The sequence below is a fragment of the Eleutherodactylus coqui genome, chromosome 2 (genome assembly GCF_035609145.1).
Source record: "Eleutherodactylus coqui strain aEleCoq1 chromosome 2, aEleCoq1.hap1, whole genome shotgun sequence".
Lineage (NCBI taxonomy): Eukaryota > Metazoa > Chordata > Amphibia > Anura > Eleutherodactylidae > Eleutherodactylus > Eleutherodactylus coqui.
Genome location: NC_089838.1, coordinates 267609030 through 267629833, shown reverse-complemented (window position 1 = coordinate 267629833; position 20804 = coordinate 267609030). Strand labels below are relative to the sequence as shown.

Sequence of the window (20804 nt, the reverse complement as noted above, 5' to 3'; positions counted from 1 at the left end):
ATGGCTGTGATTGGACGCATCCAGTGCTTGCTGTGATTGGCTGAGTTGGCTGTCAATCAGCGGCGCTCAGCTCATCAGAGCAATCTCTCATTGGAGGCGGGGATTTCAAATCCCCGTCACCAGAGAAGAAAGTTCTCCTGCCAGCTGACAAGTCCCGAGAGCGCCCCCAGTGACAGGGACATCACCTGTAAGGTGAGTATGGATTTTTTTTCTTAACTCAGGCAGTGTAGCTAGGGCATTTAGCGCTGCCAAAAGTACTGTACCAAGTTGTGCCGCGTTTTTGGCCGAGCTGAAACCGCTGCCCATTCATTTCAATGGGCAACACCGGCTGAAAATGGCCAAAAATAGGACATGCAACGCTGTGCAGCATTGAAGCCTTGTGTGAGCAGCCCCATTAAAATGAATGGGTGCGTTGTACAGCGTTTAGCGCTGCGCTGAAAAAGCAGCGCTAAAGGCTGTACAAAAACGCCTGTGTGAGGGAGGCCTAAGCATGGACATAATGCAAATGAATAAGTGAGGATACCCAACCCATGAAGGAAGCCTAAGGAAATGTTTCCTTTTAGTTCAATTTCTCTGGCTCAATAGGGGAAAACAAAGTTCTAAGTACTGAAAATGGTTTTTTTATATTTCCATTACCTACACTTGAACTGTTCCACATATATATCCATAAACTTTCATTAACATTATGTTAATGGAAAAGGGTCTACAAATGTCTGTGATCAGAGGCTTCACGAGAAATCTGATTATATTTAAGCCTCATGTTTTATTCTATTCATACAGAGATGATGCCGTGCCTAGAAACCAGACATGGACAGTACTATGATGTAAAATTAGCTTCTAAAGAAAGAATCAATCAGCCAAGCTCTACAAAGCGCATGCTAAACACACTCAGGTTAATGGGATTTCCTGGCATTAGTTCTATTACAGAATAATCCCCAAATGTTGAAAGAAATAAAAGAAGATGAAAACTGTTTTAGCATTAGAGTGAAATCATAAAGGCAACATTTAGTTCATAAGTAATATACAAGGGACCATGATGTAAATTTAGATCACAGTGGATGCAAGGTGGTGAAGACCTTGGAGTAAATTCCTCATTTGCCTATGCCATTTCATGAAAAAGTAAGTGAACCATTTGGACTTACCTGGATTCTTGCATAGATTACTAATAAAATGCAGTTTGATGGTTATCAAAGTCACAATTATAGACAAATACGATCTAACTAAATTAATAGCACACAAATGGTTGAAGCGTTCATGAATTTTTATTTAGTACATTGAGTAAATATCCACAGTTCAGGCAGAAGAAGATAAGTGAATTCTTGAATTTAATAATCTGCAGATCCCCCTTGAGCAGCAATCACCTCCACAAAACGTTTCCTGAAACTGCAAATACACTTTGCACAATGTTGAGGAGGTATTTTGGACCATTCCTTCCTGCAAATGCGTTGTAGGTCAGCAATATTTTAGAATGCCTTGTGTATATAGCGCTCTTTGGGTCATGCCACAGCATCTCGATAGGGCTAAAATCAGGACTCTGACTTGGCCCATTCCAAAACAAATCATCTACTTTTTCAACCATTCTTTAGTTGATTTACTTGTAACTCCATATCTTTTTGGTCAAAGGAACTTTTATTGTTTGTGATGCACTAGCCTACCAAATGAACTTCTGAGCAAGAATCAAAAGTAATGTTTATTTAGTAATAATAAAGTATTAACTAATGTTAATACTAAATGGGGCATCTTTTGGCCCTTATGACATTGGATATTCTACATTACATACTTTCTGCTAACATCTGATACACTTCAGCCAGTATTTACCTCCCTTCACCCTGAAAACCTCTGGCAAGTTCTCACGTTGGCCTATCTACAAAAGTGCAAGGAGTGTTGTCATTGGACAATTGAGCAATGGAAGAATATTCTATGGAGTGACGAATCAAGATGATCTTCAAATCCGATGGACATACCTGGGTATGGAGGATGCCTGGGGAATGCCGTTTGCTTGAGTGTGTCATGCCAATAGTTAAGTACGGCTGAAGTGCAGTTATGGTCTTGGTCCATTGGTTGCAGTGGCAAGAACCATGAGCATGGAGGTACACCTTGACATTCTAGACAATATTGTGCTGCAGACAATGTGGTAATACTCTGGAAATAGTTAGTAATACTTCCAACAAGACAATATGCCTTGTCACAAATCCAACACTGCTTTATGTTGATTGGACTGACCTGCACAGATTCCCAACCTGAACCCTACTGAACATCTTTGGAATAAACTGGAGCATAGCCTCATGATACATGAGCAGTGTTGTTGGGTCTGCTGTCTGTGTCTGCCGCCCTCTTGCTATTCCGGACATTACTCTGCTTCTTCTAATTGAATGTACTCTTTGTTCTATTTTCTACCAGCAATGAGAGAGTTAACTCATCTCAGTGCTCACAGCCCAGCTGCAGTTTAAATAGCAATTACTCTCCTATTTAAGTGAGCTGGAGATCGTCCTCTTTTGCTTCACAATTGATGTGTGTTTGCTTCAGACACCCAGCACATCTAGGTTGCCTGTTTCAGGACGGTTCAGTCTTTTGAACCTATATCTCTATCTGTTTATTATGTATGTTCTTTGCCTTATGCTTTAGCCTGTGTGCGTCTATCCATTTCTGTCCAGTCTGTGCATCGTTCCTGTTTCTGTGCTTTGTTTCCTGTCAGGGATAGTCAGCCCCAAGGTTCCAGCGCAGGGCCATTCTTATCAGGATGCTTACCCTGTTTATAGGCAGGGCTCTTCCCATCTTCCTGCTTAGCCAAGGACAGGTTAACCATTTGAGTCTTACCTCCTGCGGTACTTCTGACCACTGGGTTCAGCTGCCAGTCACACCAAGTCTGGTCTAAAAGCCATGTTTGGTTGGTTAGAACAGTGGGTCTACACACAAAGCCCTAACAAGTGTCCATCTTTTTTCCAGAGAACATCTTTTTTGAGAGATCTCACCAGATGTTTTCAGGATGAATGGAGGGAAATACTAGTTAAACTGTATCAGACATTAATAGAAAGTATACCACAGAGAGTATCCAACGTCATTAGGACAAAAGAAAGCGCCACTATAATTATTAACATATGGAAATAAACACTTTTGATTCTTGTTCCAGCGTCCAATTACTTTTGATAGGAAAGTATAAGTTGACCTTATCTTAGTTATGCAAGGCTGTCTCTAACACTCCGAATCTTCTTCTGAGTTGCATTATGCTTTATGACTTCCGAAAAGCATCTGAATCAGTCTTTATTTACCCAGCAAAGGTAGCAGGCCATATTGGCAGCTCTGGGCACCATGTAGTCATCCATGTTTATACTGTGACACTAGTGTTTTAAGGAAAACCATGAGAGAATCTATGAGGCCACCATAGCCTCAGTGTATGATTTACATCTACAGATGGCAAAGTAAGACATTGTGTAACATCTCAGACACGAACCTTGAAGGGGTACAGGCTAGTAATGCTGTCGTCTTCCTGCATTGGAACATAGTCGTGGTTCATGGCGGCTGTATTACAGCGCTTTGTCATTATAAAAGTGTCAGGGATAATAGTGACATTAAAGCACTTTGCAGTTTATTCATTTCTGCTGTTTAACATTACATCTGTTTTTGTGCTATAAAGCCTCACCAGGGTATTGTTCATACAGCAATGTATCATTCATTTTCCTCTTCACCAGCACTGCAGCTCCCGCTCAACTCTAACCCATAATTTCATATCCTTCTGTCTGGAGAACGCAGTTAGAACTACAAATGATGCTGATCTCTGCTTCCGGCAAGTAATAGCACATCTATATGGATATTTATGTCTCACAAATTCTGTTCCTAAGCATTTTGTCTTTGGAACAATTTTTCTCTTAATTTCTACATAACATAGTATCTGTTTTTGCAAACTTGATCTCTAGATATTGAGGCAACTTTCTGTGTTGCTTACGCTCCCCTACCCATACCTAATTCTCTGTAAGAATGACCTGTCTACTGAATGTCCATCATCATGGTAAGGGTTACAAACGCTATATTTTCTCCTTAGGGAGAGCACCTAGATGGTGAGTCAGGAGACCCAAAAGGCCATTCATGCTCCTCTGGGTAATATGCAAATAAGGGAGATGGAATAATATCTCTACAGTGCCACCTATTGGAAGGCAGCATTCCTTCAAGCCAATGTTAGACTCTTTATACAAGCCTTGTAACAATGACTGGGAAACAATACTCAGAACAACTACACTGTTCAAAACTAGTAGCTAAACTGAAATTTTTAAGCCTGTAAAACTATCTTTATAATGAAGCAATAAAGATAAGGATTTTATTCATCCTTGTCTCAGTGCCAAGAATCTGTTGTTCTGTTGATCCTGCTATTTTTCAAATACTGATGATCAACAGTTTCCCTTGAGCACCAGTGGTTCTACTATATACAATACTGTGTAAAAGTTTTAGACAGGCGTGGAAAAGTGCAGATTAAAAATATTTTAAAAAGTCGAAGTATTAATAGTTTATTTTTGCCAGATAATAAAATACAAAGTGAATGAACAGAAGAGACATGTAAAGCATATCAATATTTGGTGTGACTGCCCTTTGCCTACAAAGCAGCATCAATTCTTCTAGGTACACAAAACATCAAACATCTTAGAGAAGATCTTGTGTGGATGTGGGCCTGCTCAAATCCTTCTTTCTCCTCATGTGATCCCAGACATACTAGATGATGATGAGATCTGGGCTCTGTAGGACCATATCATCACTTCCAGGACTTCTTGTTCTTTTTTAGGCTGAAGATAATTCCTAATGATATTGGCTGGATGTTTGCGGTTGTTGTCCTACTACGGAATACATTTGGAGTCAATCAGATGCCCTCAATTTTTGAAAAAAATTCCTACTTTGCAGCATTTTTTCCAGACCGGCCTAAAACCTTTGCACAGTACTATAGTTCTTCACTCCTTGTCGTGAACATGGAGGTGATCACCATCTGAACCTGGTTTGTGTATGCCTTTAATGACCAATGCCACCAGGAATATTCATATATAAATGTTACTATGTAGATGTTTCTGTGGTAATGAACCGGTCTACCTGGACTTGTACAAACAAACCATAATTCCAATAACAAGTAATGCCATCATAAGATCCGTCAACAGCCATAAAGCTACATTACTTGGATTCAGTCTCCGTTACTTTGTTTTTAGATTGTGTAATTCAAAGATGCAGCTTTTCTGTTCTGTTCTTTTTCTTCAAATATCCCCATGTGACTAATCATGCCTTTATTTTTGGGCTCAATGTGGAAAGCATCCTGTCTCTCTGGTTGATTCGGGAGTTGACCTTTCTGCATATTGATGAGGTGAACATATGTGATTTTCATTTGTGAAATAGATGCAATTTTAGCAAATAGGTTTTTCTGAACATTAGCCAAAACAGCCTACTGTTACTGACATTGTGCTAGAAGATCCGTAGTGCACTACTATAGACTGTACTTATGTGCACCTCTCATTTTATATAGAGGTACTTTGTATTACATAGTATGTATTGCAGAGCTATTCTCTGGAAAATGCAGACCCCCATGGATAGAACAAGATGCGAACGAACCTATAGAAATCAATGGGTTCTATTTTCTGCATATTACGCATGTGCAAATATGCTTGTGTGAATCCGGCCTAAGGGCAGTTTCAGGCGAACATAGTTTTTTTCATCATGGGACAAAACGAAAACACTGATTTCCATTGGATTTCAGTTGTTTCATTTTCACTATCGGGATTCTCGTCCGTTAATTGTACAGCTAAGAAAAGATAGGACCTGTCCTATCTTTTCCGCATGTAGTGCATACTATGTGCAAGGGAGATCGGGCGGCACCTATCTTCCCATGTTTTTTTTTTTACTCCTGCGCTCTGGTGTGGAGTTTGAAAAGCTGGCGAAGGGATAGAAATTCCCTTAGTTCAGGCCCAACTATGCTCCGTGCCGCCGTCCATAGTTGCGCCCACGCTCGTCTGAATCCGCCCTAAGGCTCAACTATAAAACAGATGTAAAATCAATGCAGTATGCAATGAAATCCAGGTCTCTGCAGTAAAAAAGCAGCACAATGGAAACACCCTGTGTGAACCTGGCGTTACTAATGTTATCTGCCGGATTCATCTGTCTGTGTAATAGGAGCATTAAAGAAAATATGCAATTTAATGCCTTTTCCCCCCAGTTTTAAATATAATATCAAAAACCCAGAAAGAGCTATAAAGGAATCTTCACTTCATCGAATGGAATCTGAACAGACAAAACTGGTTCTACGTTATCTAACGCATTTATCACTAAGACGTAAACTATAGTAGCTTCAAATTGGAATTGTGAAATATGATTTTTTACCATTATACTCCCAGAATACATTTAGTTTTGCATGGCTGCATTCGTACTACATGTGCTGTGCATGGTGCCGAATTAGGAAGATGTTCTCCGCTAAAGGCAATGCTCTGAAGTACCCCTATAATATGACACCTTTTTGTTCTTTCAGATACATACAGAACTATAGTTGTAACCTTAGAATTTCATTACAAAGAATGACTTGTATGACCCCATTTGCACTAAAAGATGATTGCTAACTTTGGGTTGTTCTCTAACTTTAAAATTAACTTTTCAAAGTCCACTGTTCTAAATGTCGCAATTCTAGAAACTCGCTGTAAAGCTATTAGGGAAAACTCCCCTTTCAATTGGGCCGAGAAATTAATGGATTTCTTAGGAATTAAATTAACCAAAAAAATAGAGGATCTCTACCAAGCCAATTCCCCCCCCCCCCCCCCAAATCGGTCAAATCAAAAATCTCCTATGAAACTACAATATCCCTTTTATATCGTGGTTTGGGAGGAAAAATGTCCTAAAGACCTATATTCTCCCCATAATTTTATACAAAATCAGAATGCTCCCAGTCCACCTCCCAAAAAGCTTCTTCAAAACAATACGAACAACCTTCTCTGGGTTTGTGTGGAGGAATAAAAGGCCTAGATTGGCCTACAGCCTTATGATTAAAAGAGGCACAGAAGGCGGCATAAATCTCCCTAACGTGTTTGACTTTTATTCCGCATCCCAATTGGGATACTGGATGGACCTAATACTTCCAACCAGAGATAAAATTCTACCCTCTCTAGCAGAGGCCTCAGAGGGGAGATCATTTTTGAAAGAACTGTGGTTCCTGTCAAATAATAGAAGCAGATCTAAGAATTTTAATCATCTCATCAGGGGCCCTTGCGAATTATGGGCAAGCCTAAAAGAAACTCTAGTACCAGACCCATCACCATGTGCTCCTATAAGAGTCATCCCAAACCTGCTAGACACCCCCGGTGACCCTGCCTCCCACTCAATATGGGAGAAATTTAAGGGTCTCAATATAGGAGCTTTACAAACTATAGCCCACAAAAATACAGATGAAATCCTAAAAGACCTTCTCCCTGTGCATAACTTCTCATTTCTTCAACAGATTTATATTAAAAAAACACTTAACAGTTTCCTAAAAAAATACACCTCTACTAGGCCTCTAACAGGCTTCGAAAAGATCCTGACAGACAATAACTCCAAGTCTAGGAAGATTTCATATCTACGCAAACAATTTATCATCAAATCATCCTATACAAAACCTAATTTCCCTATTTCCTGGGGAAAGGAATTGGGCATTTCTCTCTCACCATCCAATATCAAATCTATTTTGAACACCTCGTTCGGCATCTCACCTTGCATCATAGCTCAAGAAAGCCACTACAAGCTACTGGTGAGGTGGTATAAAACCCCCCAGTGGTTGGCCGCCTACAATTTAGCTCCACATGGGAGATGCTGGAGATGCGAGAACGACATAGGATCATATACTAATATCTGGATGAGTTGCCCGATCTTGGCCGCTTTCTGGACAGAGGTGGAAGTGACACTAAAAAAATTCGCACCGTGTATATCTATCTCTCCGGAGATGATATTTCTATGGAAGCCTACTAAAGAATTTCATCCTAAGAGGAACCCACTCATTGCCTTTCTTCTAGATGCTGCTAAAGCGTTAATTCTATTATTGTGGTTTCAAAAAACTCCTCCTTCACTAGCTCAGTGGATGGAAAAAGTTGACACCATCGTTAATTTAGAGGAGCTATCTAGTTGGGCCACAGACTCCCATGAAAAATTCTGGAATACATTGGGTCCATGGACGCAATTGAGGGCATCATGAACTGCACCTATCGAGTTGGGGCCTCTCACGCGCGGATCGCCCCCCCCCCCCATACTCCTTTACTGCACAACAGAGGAAAAAACCCCTCCAGGGAGAACCCTGAACCTCACTAGCAGGATGCCCACACTTCATACTTCACGTTCCTCAGTTACCCGTCCCCTGTCCAGGAAATAGCTATAAAACTTCGGCTCAAACCCCCCAACTGGCCATGCTCGATCCTTTCACATCATCTTAGACCAACATTAAGATAGCTGACAACCCTCCCCCCCCCCCCCCCCCGATTATACGGAAGACCTTCTATACACACATTGAGTCCATTGTCAAACCAGCGAGTTATATCCCAACAGTATATCTACCCCCACTGCACCCCATTCGCCCCTTTATCCTCCCCCCCTTCTGTCTGTCCTATCCCCCCCTCTACCCCTCCTCCCCTGACTACCCAATTATAACTTTATATTCTTTCAGTCAATGTTAATTAGACAGTCACTCTAATCCTCCCGTTGCTGACTTCCAAAAGGAAACAAGACCTTATCATTCTGCCTTCCGCAGATCGAGAAGAGAAGCCTTACCAACAGACAATAGGAGAAGAGTCGTTATCAGTATACGCTTAGAACTGCCCTACCTCCCGACCTCTCCCTCTTATGGTCTTATTTTACTGTGATGCAGATATGTGTTAAAAATTCTTTGTGACTGCCTATGTCCTACCTGTTAATGAATAACAAAAATGTCAATAAAACTTGATTTAAAAAAAAGATGATTGCTCAAACATCGCTCAAATGACAGTTTCATTGACAGTTTTGAGAGATCATCTTTACATAGTCTATAGTAGCTAATTGGCTACTAAAGAGCTATGCATGCGGAGCTTGACACTATAAGAACAATACAGCTATTTTGCATAAGCAAACAGCTGCATTGTTCTGCGCGCTTACAGCTCGCGCCCCGCTGTGAACTACCAGCAGGACACAAGCTCAAAGAATCTTATCAGCGCTGTTGACTGTGATAACAGCCTGCATTGCTGATAGGAGTTCATCACTCAATTCTAGAAAACTAGAATTGAGCAAGAAACGAATTGTGCATGAAAAACTGCACTATGTCCGTGCATTTACACCCAACGGTTATCGCTCAAAAGATGGTTTTGAGCAAATTTTGAGCAATAATTGTTGTGTCTAAATGGGCCTTAGGGCGTTCCATGAAAAATTGCAGAATATTTTTACGCATTTTATTTACATCTGATTAAGGAAAATACTATTGACACGCATTATTAGTACATTATTGCATATGCACGAGTGTGAACCTTGTCTTAGGACTTACCACATTAATGTGTTAAGTGATGAAGTAAAGATTTTTTATATGAAATATAGTGGATATAAAAAGTCTACACACCCCAGTTAAAATGCCATGTTTTTGTCATGTCAAAAAATCCAAAAAAGATGAATCCTTTCAGATTTATTTCCACCTTCGATATGACCCGTTATCTGTACAATTCCATTGGAAAAACAAACTGAAGTATTTTATGGTGTAAAAAAAAATTAAAAATAATAATAATGATGATGCATAAATGTGCACACCCTATACTAATACTTTGTTGATGTAGCCTTTGACTTTATGACAGAATTCAGTCTTTTTGGGTGGTTGTCTATCAGCATGGCACGTATTGACTTGGCAATCTTTGTCCACTCTTCTATGCAAAAACACTCCAGATTGTGAGAGCATCTCATGTATAGCGCCCTTTTTAGGTCAACCAACAGATTTTCAATGCGATTCAGGTATGGGCTTGGCCATTACAAAACTTTGATTTTCTTCTGGCCATTTTGCACCACTAAACTCAAGATAGGTCGAGCGAAGAGAAAAGGTAAAGAAAGACACATCTGTATGAGCCATATGACATCACATGTAAAATTAGAAGGAATTTTTGCCCCTATGGAACGAAATCGGCCCCATGTGCTAAATAATTTTACTTACCATTCAACCTATGTCACCATACAGAGACTAATTCTGCTCGTTACTCGAGCCGGGCTTTTTGTAATGCTCGAGAGCTCGGTTCGAGTAACGAACTCCATTGAAGTCAATGGGAGACTCGAGCATTTTTCAAGGTGGCCCATGCTCTGCATATGGGAGGGTGTTTGATTCTCTCTCCCTCTCCCCCTCTATCTCTCCTTATAAACCTATATGATATGGCATTTGTAATTTTGTCATAAATGATGGACCACCAAGAAGCTTATTGTTGAGACATTCAGCTGTGGTTTTCAGAGAAACAAATATTTACGCACAGTATATGTACTTAGACAAATTCCCTAATTGCCTGTGTCAAATCGCCTGTCATAGAGTTCATGATTAATAAACAAAAAATAGACAAAACCGTTCGGCTTCATTTACCTTGTTAAGTCTGTCACGTTGTCTTAAGCTAATAGACTTCATTTTTACCCTGCAGCAGAATAATATAACTTCTTAAACAAGACCTGGCCCCACTTTTGACTTTTTATGGAAAACATTCTTATTACAGCATAAGGGTACTAATGCTAGCTTCACTTACATGTTAGCCATTAATGATAGCTGCCACACACTAAAGGCCCATTTACACGTAATGAATATCACTCAAAATTCATTCAAATGACCAAAAATGGGCGATAATCATTACATGTAAACGTGGAGCATCAGGGACTTTTCATTTAAACAATGATTTTAAGGTGAACTTAAAATCCATCGTTCAGCTACTGGAGATAAAGCAAACACATTTACCTCTCAGTAGGCCACAGGCTGTTATAAATATGAGAGATGGCAGATATCATTGTAATCTGCCATCAGCCAGGAGCAGAACAATGCAGCTGTGTGCACAGCTGGGCGTGTGATTAATCACAGGCTGGGCTCTGCTAACAGCTCCTGGAGGCCCTTTTACATGCGCATAAAGAGGTTAAAGTGTTAATGGCCATTATCAGTTTATGCAAAAAGAGCGCTCAATCTTTCAGTCATTTGAAAGATTATCTTTGCGTGTAAATGGGCCTTGGCAGAGACTGTTTACACGCTTACAACCTTCATGTACTTCACCTATCAATGCGTTAAGAGTTGATCGAAATGGGTGATAGGATATAAATGTAAAACATGGCTTTCATTAGGATAATGAAAATAAGGGTGCCACTTTAATTCAGTAAGTTGTGCACACTTAAATAACTGGAAAATTCACTGGGGCAGAGGGAACTCAAAATAATATAAAGCCCATTCACAGAAAAAGTGCCCTAAAATAATTAAATATTTATTGATATACGGAATACACTAAAAACTCTGGGCTATGGACTAACAAGACAAACAAACAGACAAAAAGGATATTACAATTATGTATCCAGGTTAGTTACACTTCAGATTTTCCAGACTTCAATGAAAAAACATCCAGAAAGAACGAAGTGTAAGTTATATACCTCTTGATAATTCATGGGTATTGACAGTCTGAGCACCTAAAGATAACCAAGATGCGATCCTGGTCACCCACTTATAATACTCCCACACTTAGATAGAACCCCTGATGTTGAGCAGAGCTATAGTAGATTCTCTTCTCAAAGCCCAGATAAAGCCTTGGCAATGACCATCTAAATTTTGCCTGTTTGATGGATTAACCCTGCTGAAGCTGGCCTATACACATAATTCTTCAGTAAGAGCGAAAATTAACTGTCCTGACCAAAATACATAAAAGTTACAAAGTCTGGTTGAGGGGTTCCCTAATACAAGGGGATAGGTCCACCAGACTTAACGAAGAGGTACAAGGGGGTTCAACGCGGTTCAGTTGGACCTTCAACTCATCAGGAACCAGTTGGTCTAATGTCATACATTCAGGGAACCTGATGTGACTCGCAACCCTACCTATCTAGATCCCCAGACCTACAACACTGTCTAGGGAACAATGCCAATGCTCCAATGCTGAGAAAAATTTTCAGATTCTTTACTCCCTACAATGAATTATATTCATGCTACTACTATTGGATCCCTGCAGAGCAAGAGAGCCCTAAGGCTACAATCGTCCGGGATCACCACAATACATAGAATCCCTGTGTGCTGCTCTATTGCTGCACTATTCCTGAATGTTTGGCTGCGATCACCCTGGATCCCTGGAATATTAAAGAACCCTACGGCGGTACTTGTCCCAGGATTCTAATCTATTCTCCTAACACAAGGTACGATCCCCTACTAGACTATAAGAAAAAGGAGACAGGAGGAGCAAGTGGCATGGCCGCCAGCCATAGTAATAGCATGAATATGAATGTTTTTTCATTGAACTCTGGAAAAACTAAAGTGTAACCTGGAAACATAATTTTGATATCCTTTTTGTCTGTTTGTTTGTCTTGTTAGTCCATAGCTCAGAGTTTTTAGTGTATATCAATAAAGATTTAATTATTTTAAGGCACTTTTTCTGTGAATGGGCACTTAAATAACCGAAACCCCAGCCAAATATCCAAGCAATATCAAACCAAAAGTTACAAAAGACTAAGGCCTCATGTCCACGGGGAAAATCGGGCCCGCTACGGATTCTACATGTAGAATCTGCAGCGGGTCCCTCCTGCCCCGCGGACATGAGCGCTGAAAATACAAATAAATGACAATAAACTCACCTCCCATCCGCTCCGTTTCTTCTCTTCGCGGCGGCGTCATCTTCTCTCGTCGCGGCCGGATCTTCATTCTTCGGCTCGGCGGATGTGCACGATGACGTCGGTGACGTGCCCCGCGCATGCGCCGGGCCGAAGCAAAATGATCCGGCCGCGGCTGAGAGAGGATGGCGCGGCGCCGAAGAGAAGAACCGGAGCGGGTAAGTAAAATGTGATTTTTGTGTCCCGCGGATCCGGACGGCTTCCATAGGCTTCAATAGAAGCCCGTGGGAGCCGTCCCCGCGGGAGACCCGCATGAAAATGGAGCATGGTCCAGATTTTTTCATGCTCCATTTTTTTTTAAAATCACTTTTATTGACGATCCGCGGGTATTTATCTACCCGCGGGTGGTCAATGCATCCCTATGGGGTGCGGATCCGCGCGCGGGAGAAGAGTTAAAATCCGCTGCGGATTTTAATTCTTCTTTTCCCCGTGGACATGAGCCCTAAGTAGTCTAATAAAAAACATAAAGCAACATAAACATGACTGAATCAAACCAGAGGATAAAGCAAAAGAATAAATGGTCTCACCCAGTCAAGACTCTATCCAGATATGCTTCATTCATCTCAGTGTCATGATGGCTCCCTACTGTGTAGCAGTCTATGTGACAAAAAATTGGGTTACTTCCCAGACAGAGACAATCCCGAGTTAAAGTCACTAAATAGGGGATCCTAGGATCTCCATACAGGGGTAGGACTCACTTAATAAATATCCAAAAGCGTTTGACCAGTATAATAAACAGAAGGCTCATCAGTGGGCTACACTTAGATAACAACAAAAGCTGCTAAAAGATATGAGAACATATATGAAAAATTTATGAAAAAATCAAGAGCTGCTAATATGCTGTGCAAAAAAAGCTTAAAGCAATCCTCCAGTTTTGGGACAGAATTCTCTCCCTAGACTTCTCTACAAATGTCGCTGTGATATGCTGGTTCAGTATCCTGTTTTCAGCCTTCCAGCCATCCAAGATGCTCATTTCATCAATTTTTTTAGCTACCTAATACACACTGTACACTGCTTTCTGATTGGCCAGCACTAATCACGTGAGCAGTAATAGTCAATCACAGAGCAGGTATAGAGCATTGGTAGTCTAACGCAACCAATGCCCTGTGGGAATTAGGTAGTCAAAAGATTGAGTTGATCATCTTAGACAACTGAAAATAAGACTTGGAACAGGTGTTTCAGAGGGGCATCAGCACAGAAGACCAATAGCAGGTAGCATAACTGGTCCCTCTGGTCCCAGGATAAAATTTTGTCCCGAAACCGGAAGATTGCTTTAACCCTTTCCAATCCAATTTGTATCCTGGTTTTCCTAGGGGGCTTACTCTTTTTCTGCCGTTATACAACGGCGCTATATGCTGGCTTAAGCCAGTGCTGCATGAGGTGACACGTTGGATAGGCTCCGACAGCAGAGAGGCTGGCAATATACAGTAAGAGAACCCCGAAGGACGTCTTCCAGCATCGGAGCTGTACAGCCCTAAATCATAATGTCTTCAGAGGTCAAACAGTGGATTGGAAAAGGTTAACAGCCATTCGTAACTTAAAGCTGAAATGGCAGCTAGATCAGAGTCCAAGTGCATGGCACATACTAGAGGGATTTGCAATCACTTACAGCCTCAACCCTAAACTGTGTACACGTGACCTACTGAACTACAGTGGTACCCTTGTTCATAATTATACTAATAAAAGCTGTGTCTTTTTATCAGTCCATCAAGTTCAACCTTTTTTGGTTAATTATACATAGTTATTTGCTAGATTAATTATAATGCTCCAAGTCATTCAATATTATAGAATCATAGCTGTTTTTTAAATGTTGACATTGTCCCTGTCATTACTACCTCTTGGGACAGGGTATTCCATAGATTGACTACTCGAACTGTAAAGAACCCTTTTCCATGTAGATGTCTAAATCAAATTTCCTCCACTTGTAAAGAATGTTCCCTCGTCCTTTGTAAAAATCATGTGCCAGTTCTTTGGATTGATTGCACATATATATGTAAATGAGATCACCTTCATTTAAGCAATTAGTGCAGTGTAGACATAGATCTATTGAGCTCATTAATATTTCATTAACCAATTATAAGTTTTGTAACGATCTTAATCTGGCCATGCATATTTCTTCTTTAATGCAGAGTAAAGCTTCCTATACACATGCTACGTATATTAGCAGAAATTGATGGTTTTGACTAGTTTGGCAGATCATTGGGTGAAAGTCTTAGAGAAATGAAAATTCACAATTAGAGCTCGTTCACACGTGCGCAGTGGGCGCGCAATATAGCCGTGTGCAAGGATAGTCATTGAATGGCTGTGATTGGATAACACAGTGCCAGCTTTCATTGGCTGACGCTGCGCTGAGTTAGCCAATCAGAGCATTAGCTTTCTGGGCATTCAAGTCACGCATCCAGAAAGCAATGCTCTGTCGGCGAAAAGGAGGGGGTGACAGCCTGCAGCAGCACCGCAGAACGCCGGGGAAGGTGAGTAGTTGTTTTTTTTTCAGCTTATACCCGGCGTATAAGACGACCCCCAACTTTGGAGAAGATTCTCCTGGGTTAAAAGGTTGCCTTATACGCCGGAAAATACGGTAACTAATGCTTTAAATAGAGGCAGCTGTCTTCTTTTCCTAGCATTGTACTCAGGTAACCCCCCCCCCCTCCCTTTTTTCAAGTCTCATAGGAGAGTATGGGAGCTTCCTGCATATCTCGTCAAAAGATAGGTCAGCATATCAAATCAGCAACCAAAAACAGTCGCTGATGTCCTATTTTTCCCGACACAATTTTTTTATGCCCCTACAAATCGTTCATATGAATGAATACATTGGAATCCAATGCATCACATAGTCGCGGTTTTTGAATGCAGCTACATTAGCTGCGTATATACGGTCGTGTGAGTAAGGCCTAACCAACTGCTACCTGCTGAAAAGTGCAACGTTCGTGAATAGTAAACAGAAAACTTTAGTGAACAGTAAAAAAAAAACGTCCAGTTTCCTTATCAGGGTCACTCATGACTGTATACCGGTCAGCTGTTACTGAGGATCAGCATAAGCAGTGTCACATTAAAAATATAGTACTGGATTAGCTTTTAGCAACTGATTCATAACCACAAAAAAGATAAACTTTGTCGTCCTGAATTAGCTGATAAGAACATTCAGGATGGGAGAGAGCAGCGGAAGACCAAGACTTCAGTTTAGCTTCACTGACTGATCTCCTATTGAGACTCAGACTGCAGTTTCTACCTACAGTGATATGTAGAAGCTGCAGAAGACAAACAATGCAACATTTTTAATCAAACCTTATTGCAAAAATAATTGTGAACCTAAAATACATTTTTTTTTATTGCTGAATCAGAATTAGGGTGGTTTCAGATATAGGAGAAAATTTGGTAAGGGTTTTCAATAGCTTTCTGATGTTAGAAAAGGCGCACGTTTTGTGACTTTGCTGTGGTACACATCTCACTACACTATTCCAAATTGTCTATAAAGGGGTGTGGTTTGTATAGTATGAGGGTTTTAGAATGATTTAAGAAATCTGACTTTTTAACAAGTTGCAAAATGTGTCACAATCTCCTTTCAGTAGCTGCGTCATATAAAAGCTGACTTAACATCTCAAGTCATATGTAAGATGTGACTAACTTAGGATCAGCCTGTGAAATTTGATAAATTTGTCATAAATAACAGCAATGTGGCCTCCATCAAAACTGGCATAAAAAAATGATCAATTTCCCCATAATGTTTTTAGGAAAAATTATACACTTTTGTAGCATTTTTCCATCATTTTTTGTTGCCTTTTTTTCAGCAAAGAATGCCATGGCCAGATGATAACTGTAGGTTGATAGGGAGCTACAAGTCACACTGTAAACAGTGTGGAGGCCTTTTGGTGGCAATTTACAAATTTTTTAATAAGATTTCATTATTTTTTAAATTCTAAGTAAAGATGAACGAGTATACTTGCTAAAGGCGGGCAGGGAGCTGCGGGGGAGAGCGGGGAGGAACGTAGGGGAGATCTTTCTCTCCCTCTCCCCCCCCCCCCCCCGCTCCCTCCTGCTGACAGCCTCTTCTCACCGCTCCCCCGCGCCGGCACCCGAACCTGCAGTCTCGAGCGGGGGAGATACTCGCTAAAGGCAATGCTCGCTCGAGCAATTGCCTTTAGCGAGTATACTCGCTCATCTCTAATTCTAAGGGCTTTTTATCCCCAAACACAGCATGCTCTAGCTATGGTGTTTTTACGGTGCTTTCCCATAGACTTCTCTATAAGCAAAAAAAGCCTGATGAAGAAGCATGTCAAAAATGAGTAAACAAAAGCTGTCAGAACCACAATAACAGAGGTCGGAGAGGAACTCTCCGTGACGACCTCCCTTGTAGTAGCCGGCGCTTGTAAGCACAGGCACAGATCTAATTGAAATCAATGAGAGCCTTTCCGGCAGTTACAAGCGCTGGCCACTACATAGAGGTTGGCACGGAGAGTTCCTCTCCGACCTCTGTTATTGCGGCGCTGACAGCATGCGCCTGCACGGCTGATTGGTCAGAGTCCCAAGTGGTGGACTCCGGGCAATCAACTATTGATGACCTGAGGATTAAACTCACGCTTAAGGCTTCCACCGGAGGTATACATCTGCAGTATTTCCCACCATATATCTTCGAACAAAGCTCTGACGTATGTCACTGAAGAGATATATAATGACATGTTGCCCATAGGTTCACCTCTTTAAAAAAAAAAATTAAAACCGCACAGACACATTACCTTCAGACATAAATTGTTCACATGATACCAAAATACAAGATTTTACACCTGTTTAACCATTTTCCTTATTATGTTTCAGGTGAATACACAACTGGATTAACATGAGAAGAACGCATTGTCCTAACCAGGATGAACTCCGTTTTATACTACTTTGGTTAGCGGACATCTGTTGTGACCCTTCTATATCAGTATACATAAAAGTCTTGTTTACGGATTGGAGTACATTACCATCTCTCCGTGATCTGCAGGAGTCCCCATCCAAGGGGTCATCCGAGTTAACAGATAACAGCACCGTGTTCCAAAGGTTCATTCGAAAGAACTCAAACCAAACTATAGAAATACATTGTAGAATTCACAAAGGAGCACGTTTTGCTGATGATCTTCTCAATAGTTTATGTCCAAAAACAGCAACAACAAACAATTTAACCCAAGGACGCTGTTGTAAAATCTGCTGTGTCTCAGCAGGAAGTACTAAAAGTTTAATTCCACCACAGAAACGATGTCCAATGAATTATCCCAACATCTGTAATTCATTTTGATAAGGCGGAAGAGTTCCAAAGTAAAAGAAAATGTTGCAAAAAGAAATTAAAGTTGCCATCTTCACATCAATCACATTTAACAGAAATATAAGCAAAGCGTTGGCTGAATTCTAAATTTTGCACATTAGTCATTGCCTGGCTGTAAATCTTGGCCACAAAAAGTATTTCCAGAGCTTTTGCTTATAAACAAGGTTTCTTCTGTCAAAAATTTTAGGGGATAAATTTCTGTAAACAGGAATCGTTTATCTCGATCATGGACCTTTTTAATAAGAACAACTCCGTAGAGTCCATCCCTCTCTGTATAAACTGTACTCACCAGCCATCAACAAACAATATCTCGAAATCAATCATCGTTGGAGTCATATTTGGAATATTCATCACATTTGGTGTACTCGGAAATATCTTGGTCATTCTCTCAGTGGTATGTCATCGGCATCTACAGACTGTAACCCACTATTTCATTGTCAACCTTGCTGTTGCAGACCTTCTCTTAATGTCCATGGTGCTTCCTTTCTCTGCCACTTTTGAAATTCAAGGATATTGGCTCTTTGGTCGCATCTTCTGTAACATATGGGCAGCTGTTGACGTCCTTTGTTGCACAGCTTCTATAATGAGCCTATGTGTCATATCTATAGACCGCTATATTGGTGTTAGCTATCCACTGAGATACCCCAGTATTATGACTGAAAAACGAGGTCTTCTTGCCCTCCTTTGTATATGGCTTTTGTCTCTTGTAATCTCAATTGGACCTTTGTTTGGCTGGAAAGAACCAGCACCAGAAGATGAAACAATCTGTAAAATTACAGAAGAACCAGGCTACGTTCTCTTCTCAGCTTTTGGATCTTTCTACCTTCCACTCACAATCATCCTCATCATGTATTTTAGGGTCTACGTTGTGGCCAAAAGAGAGGGAAAAGTTCTAAATCGTGGAATAAAAAGTGAGAAATCAGACACTGAAGAGGTAACCTTGAGGATTCATCGGAAGAGCACTCCAGAGAGTATAAATTCTAATTCTAGTACAAAACAAAAGACTCACTTCTCAGTGCGACTCCTCAAGTTTTCCAGGGAAAAGAAAGCAGCAAAGACATTGGGAATCGTAGTAGGCTGTTTTGTCCTGTGTTGGCTGCCATTTTTTCTGGCAATGCCTATAGGTAAGATATAATGCCAGTAAAAATGTGTATGTCGAGTGTTCTTGAAGATATTAAGGCTGGGTTCCCACGGGATGCTTTTTCTGCGGAAATCTTGCGGTTTTTCCACAGCGAAAAATCACAAGATTTCTGGGGGATAAGCACAGCTTTAGAACCTGCAGCAATTAACTGTGGTTTTTGCAGTGGCTTCGCCACATGCTTTTCCGTTGCGGATGGCTCTCCCATAGAGAGGAGCGACGCTGCAACGAAAAAAAAAAGAATTCACATGGTGCGTCCTGGGAATCCGCGCTACAGCAATGGCTAAAGCCAGCTTTGCCACAACGGATTGTCCGCCCCATGTGGACGAGATTTTTGACAAATTTCATCCACATGGCTGGCCAATCCAGGGATTAGCGGCCGCAGACGGACTTGCCGCAGCCAAATTCCGCAGGGAAATTCTGCGGCAAATCTGCCCTGTGTGAACCCGGCCTAAAGATTACGTTTTTAAAGGAGTATTTTGGAGACTGGACATTTTTTCAACTCCTTACTCATCCACTGGATAGATGGAAAGTGATCAGTGGGTGTTCAACCTGTGGGACCCCAACCAATTCCAAGAATAGGGGTCTTGTTTCCCATTGTAACTCACTGTGGGCTCATTGTACATCTGCAGTGAGGAAGAGATTGAATGGAGTGTGTCTATGTATATGCACTGCCACACATTCATTTCCAAGGGGACTACCAGAGATAGTGTAGTACGAAGTGTTTGGCTATTTTCATCAGCCCCATTAAAATGAATGTAAAGGTGGGCATGTATGTGCAGCAGGAGAAGCCACCTGGAAGTGAGGAGGAAAGGCGAAACAGGACACCCATTTTGGGATCAGTTGGGGTCCCAGCGGTCGGATCCCCACAGATCTATCAATTTTCATCTTTCCTGTGGATAAGTGAAAATGTTAAAAAATGTCCACTCTCTGGAGTTTTCTCGAGGAAAACTACTGATCTCACAACTTTAGTATTGGTGCTCCTGTAGCATGCTGTGGGCACATACTGCACCTCTTGGTGCTCTTGATGAGGCACACACAGGTTCTCCTCATGCTTGATGCATGTTACATGACTATTGTATTACTCAACTCAACTATTTATCGGCAGGGTGTTGATTCTCAACATAGAAAAGAAGCTCAGCCCTGATAGGACCAATCTAGTAAAATCATTTGTGCACAGCAGCACACTAAATCAACCCTTCAGTTATAATTAATTACCAGGTGCAACCAAGTTTCAATTATATAGCCTGTGTGTAATGGAGGGTTACAGTAACACAAGCTTTTAATGGATATTTGGCATTTTCTTTTTCAATGAACATGAGACTTTTGCAGCTGCAAACAGATGATGTGCATAAATGTGGTTCTCGGTGGACATGCCCTTGTTTCTATATATTTAGTGGGTTTCCTGTTAGTAAATGGGATGAAAAAAAAAACATGACACGGTGTGGTAGTGAATAGACATTATTATGCAGTTTACAATAATAAGAATTTACAGATAGAAATGTTAACCCTTTGCAATCTAATTTTGAGTTGAGGGTTTCCTAGGGGGCTTTC

The 20804-nt window shown here is 40.9% G+C and overlaps 1 protein-coding gene across 1 annotated transcript in view; it reads left to right on the top strand.

Moving 5' to 3' along the window:
• The window catches only part of ADRA1A (adrenoceptor alpha 1A), a 98483-nt gene that overhangs the window by 54801 nt on the left and 22878 nt on the right, over nt 1-20804 (top strand). The window contains exon 2 of the mRNA XM_066592993.1: nt 17626-19236. Coding sequence (XP_066449090.1) covers nt 18339-19236 — 898 coding nt within the window. The 5' untranslated portion in view covers nt 17626-18338. The remainder of the gene's footprint in view (nt 1-17625; nt 19237-20804) is intronic.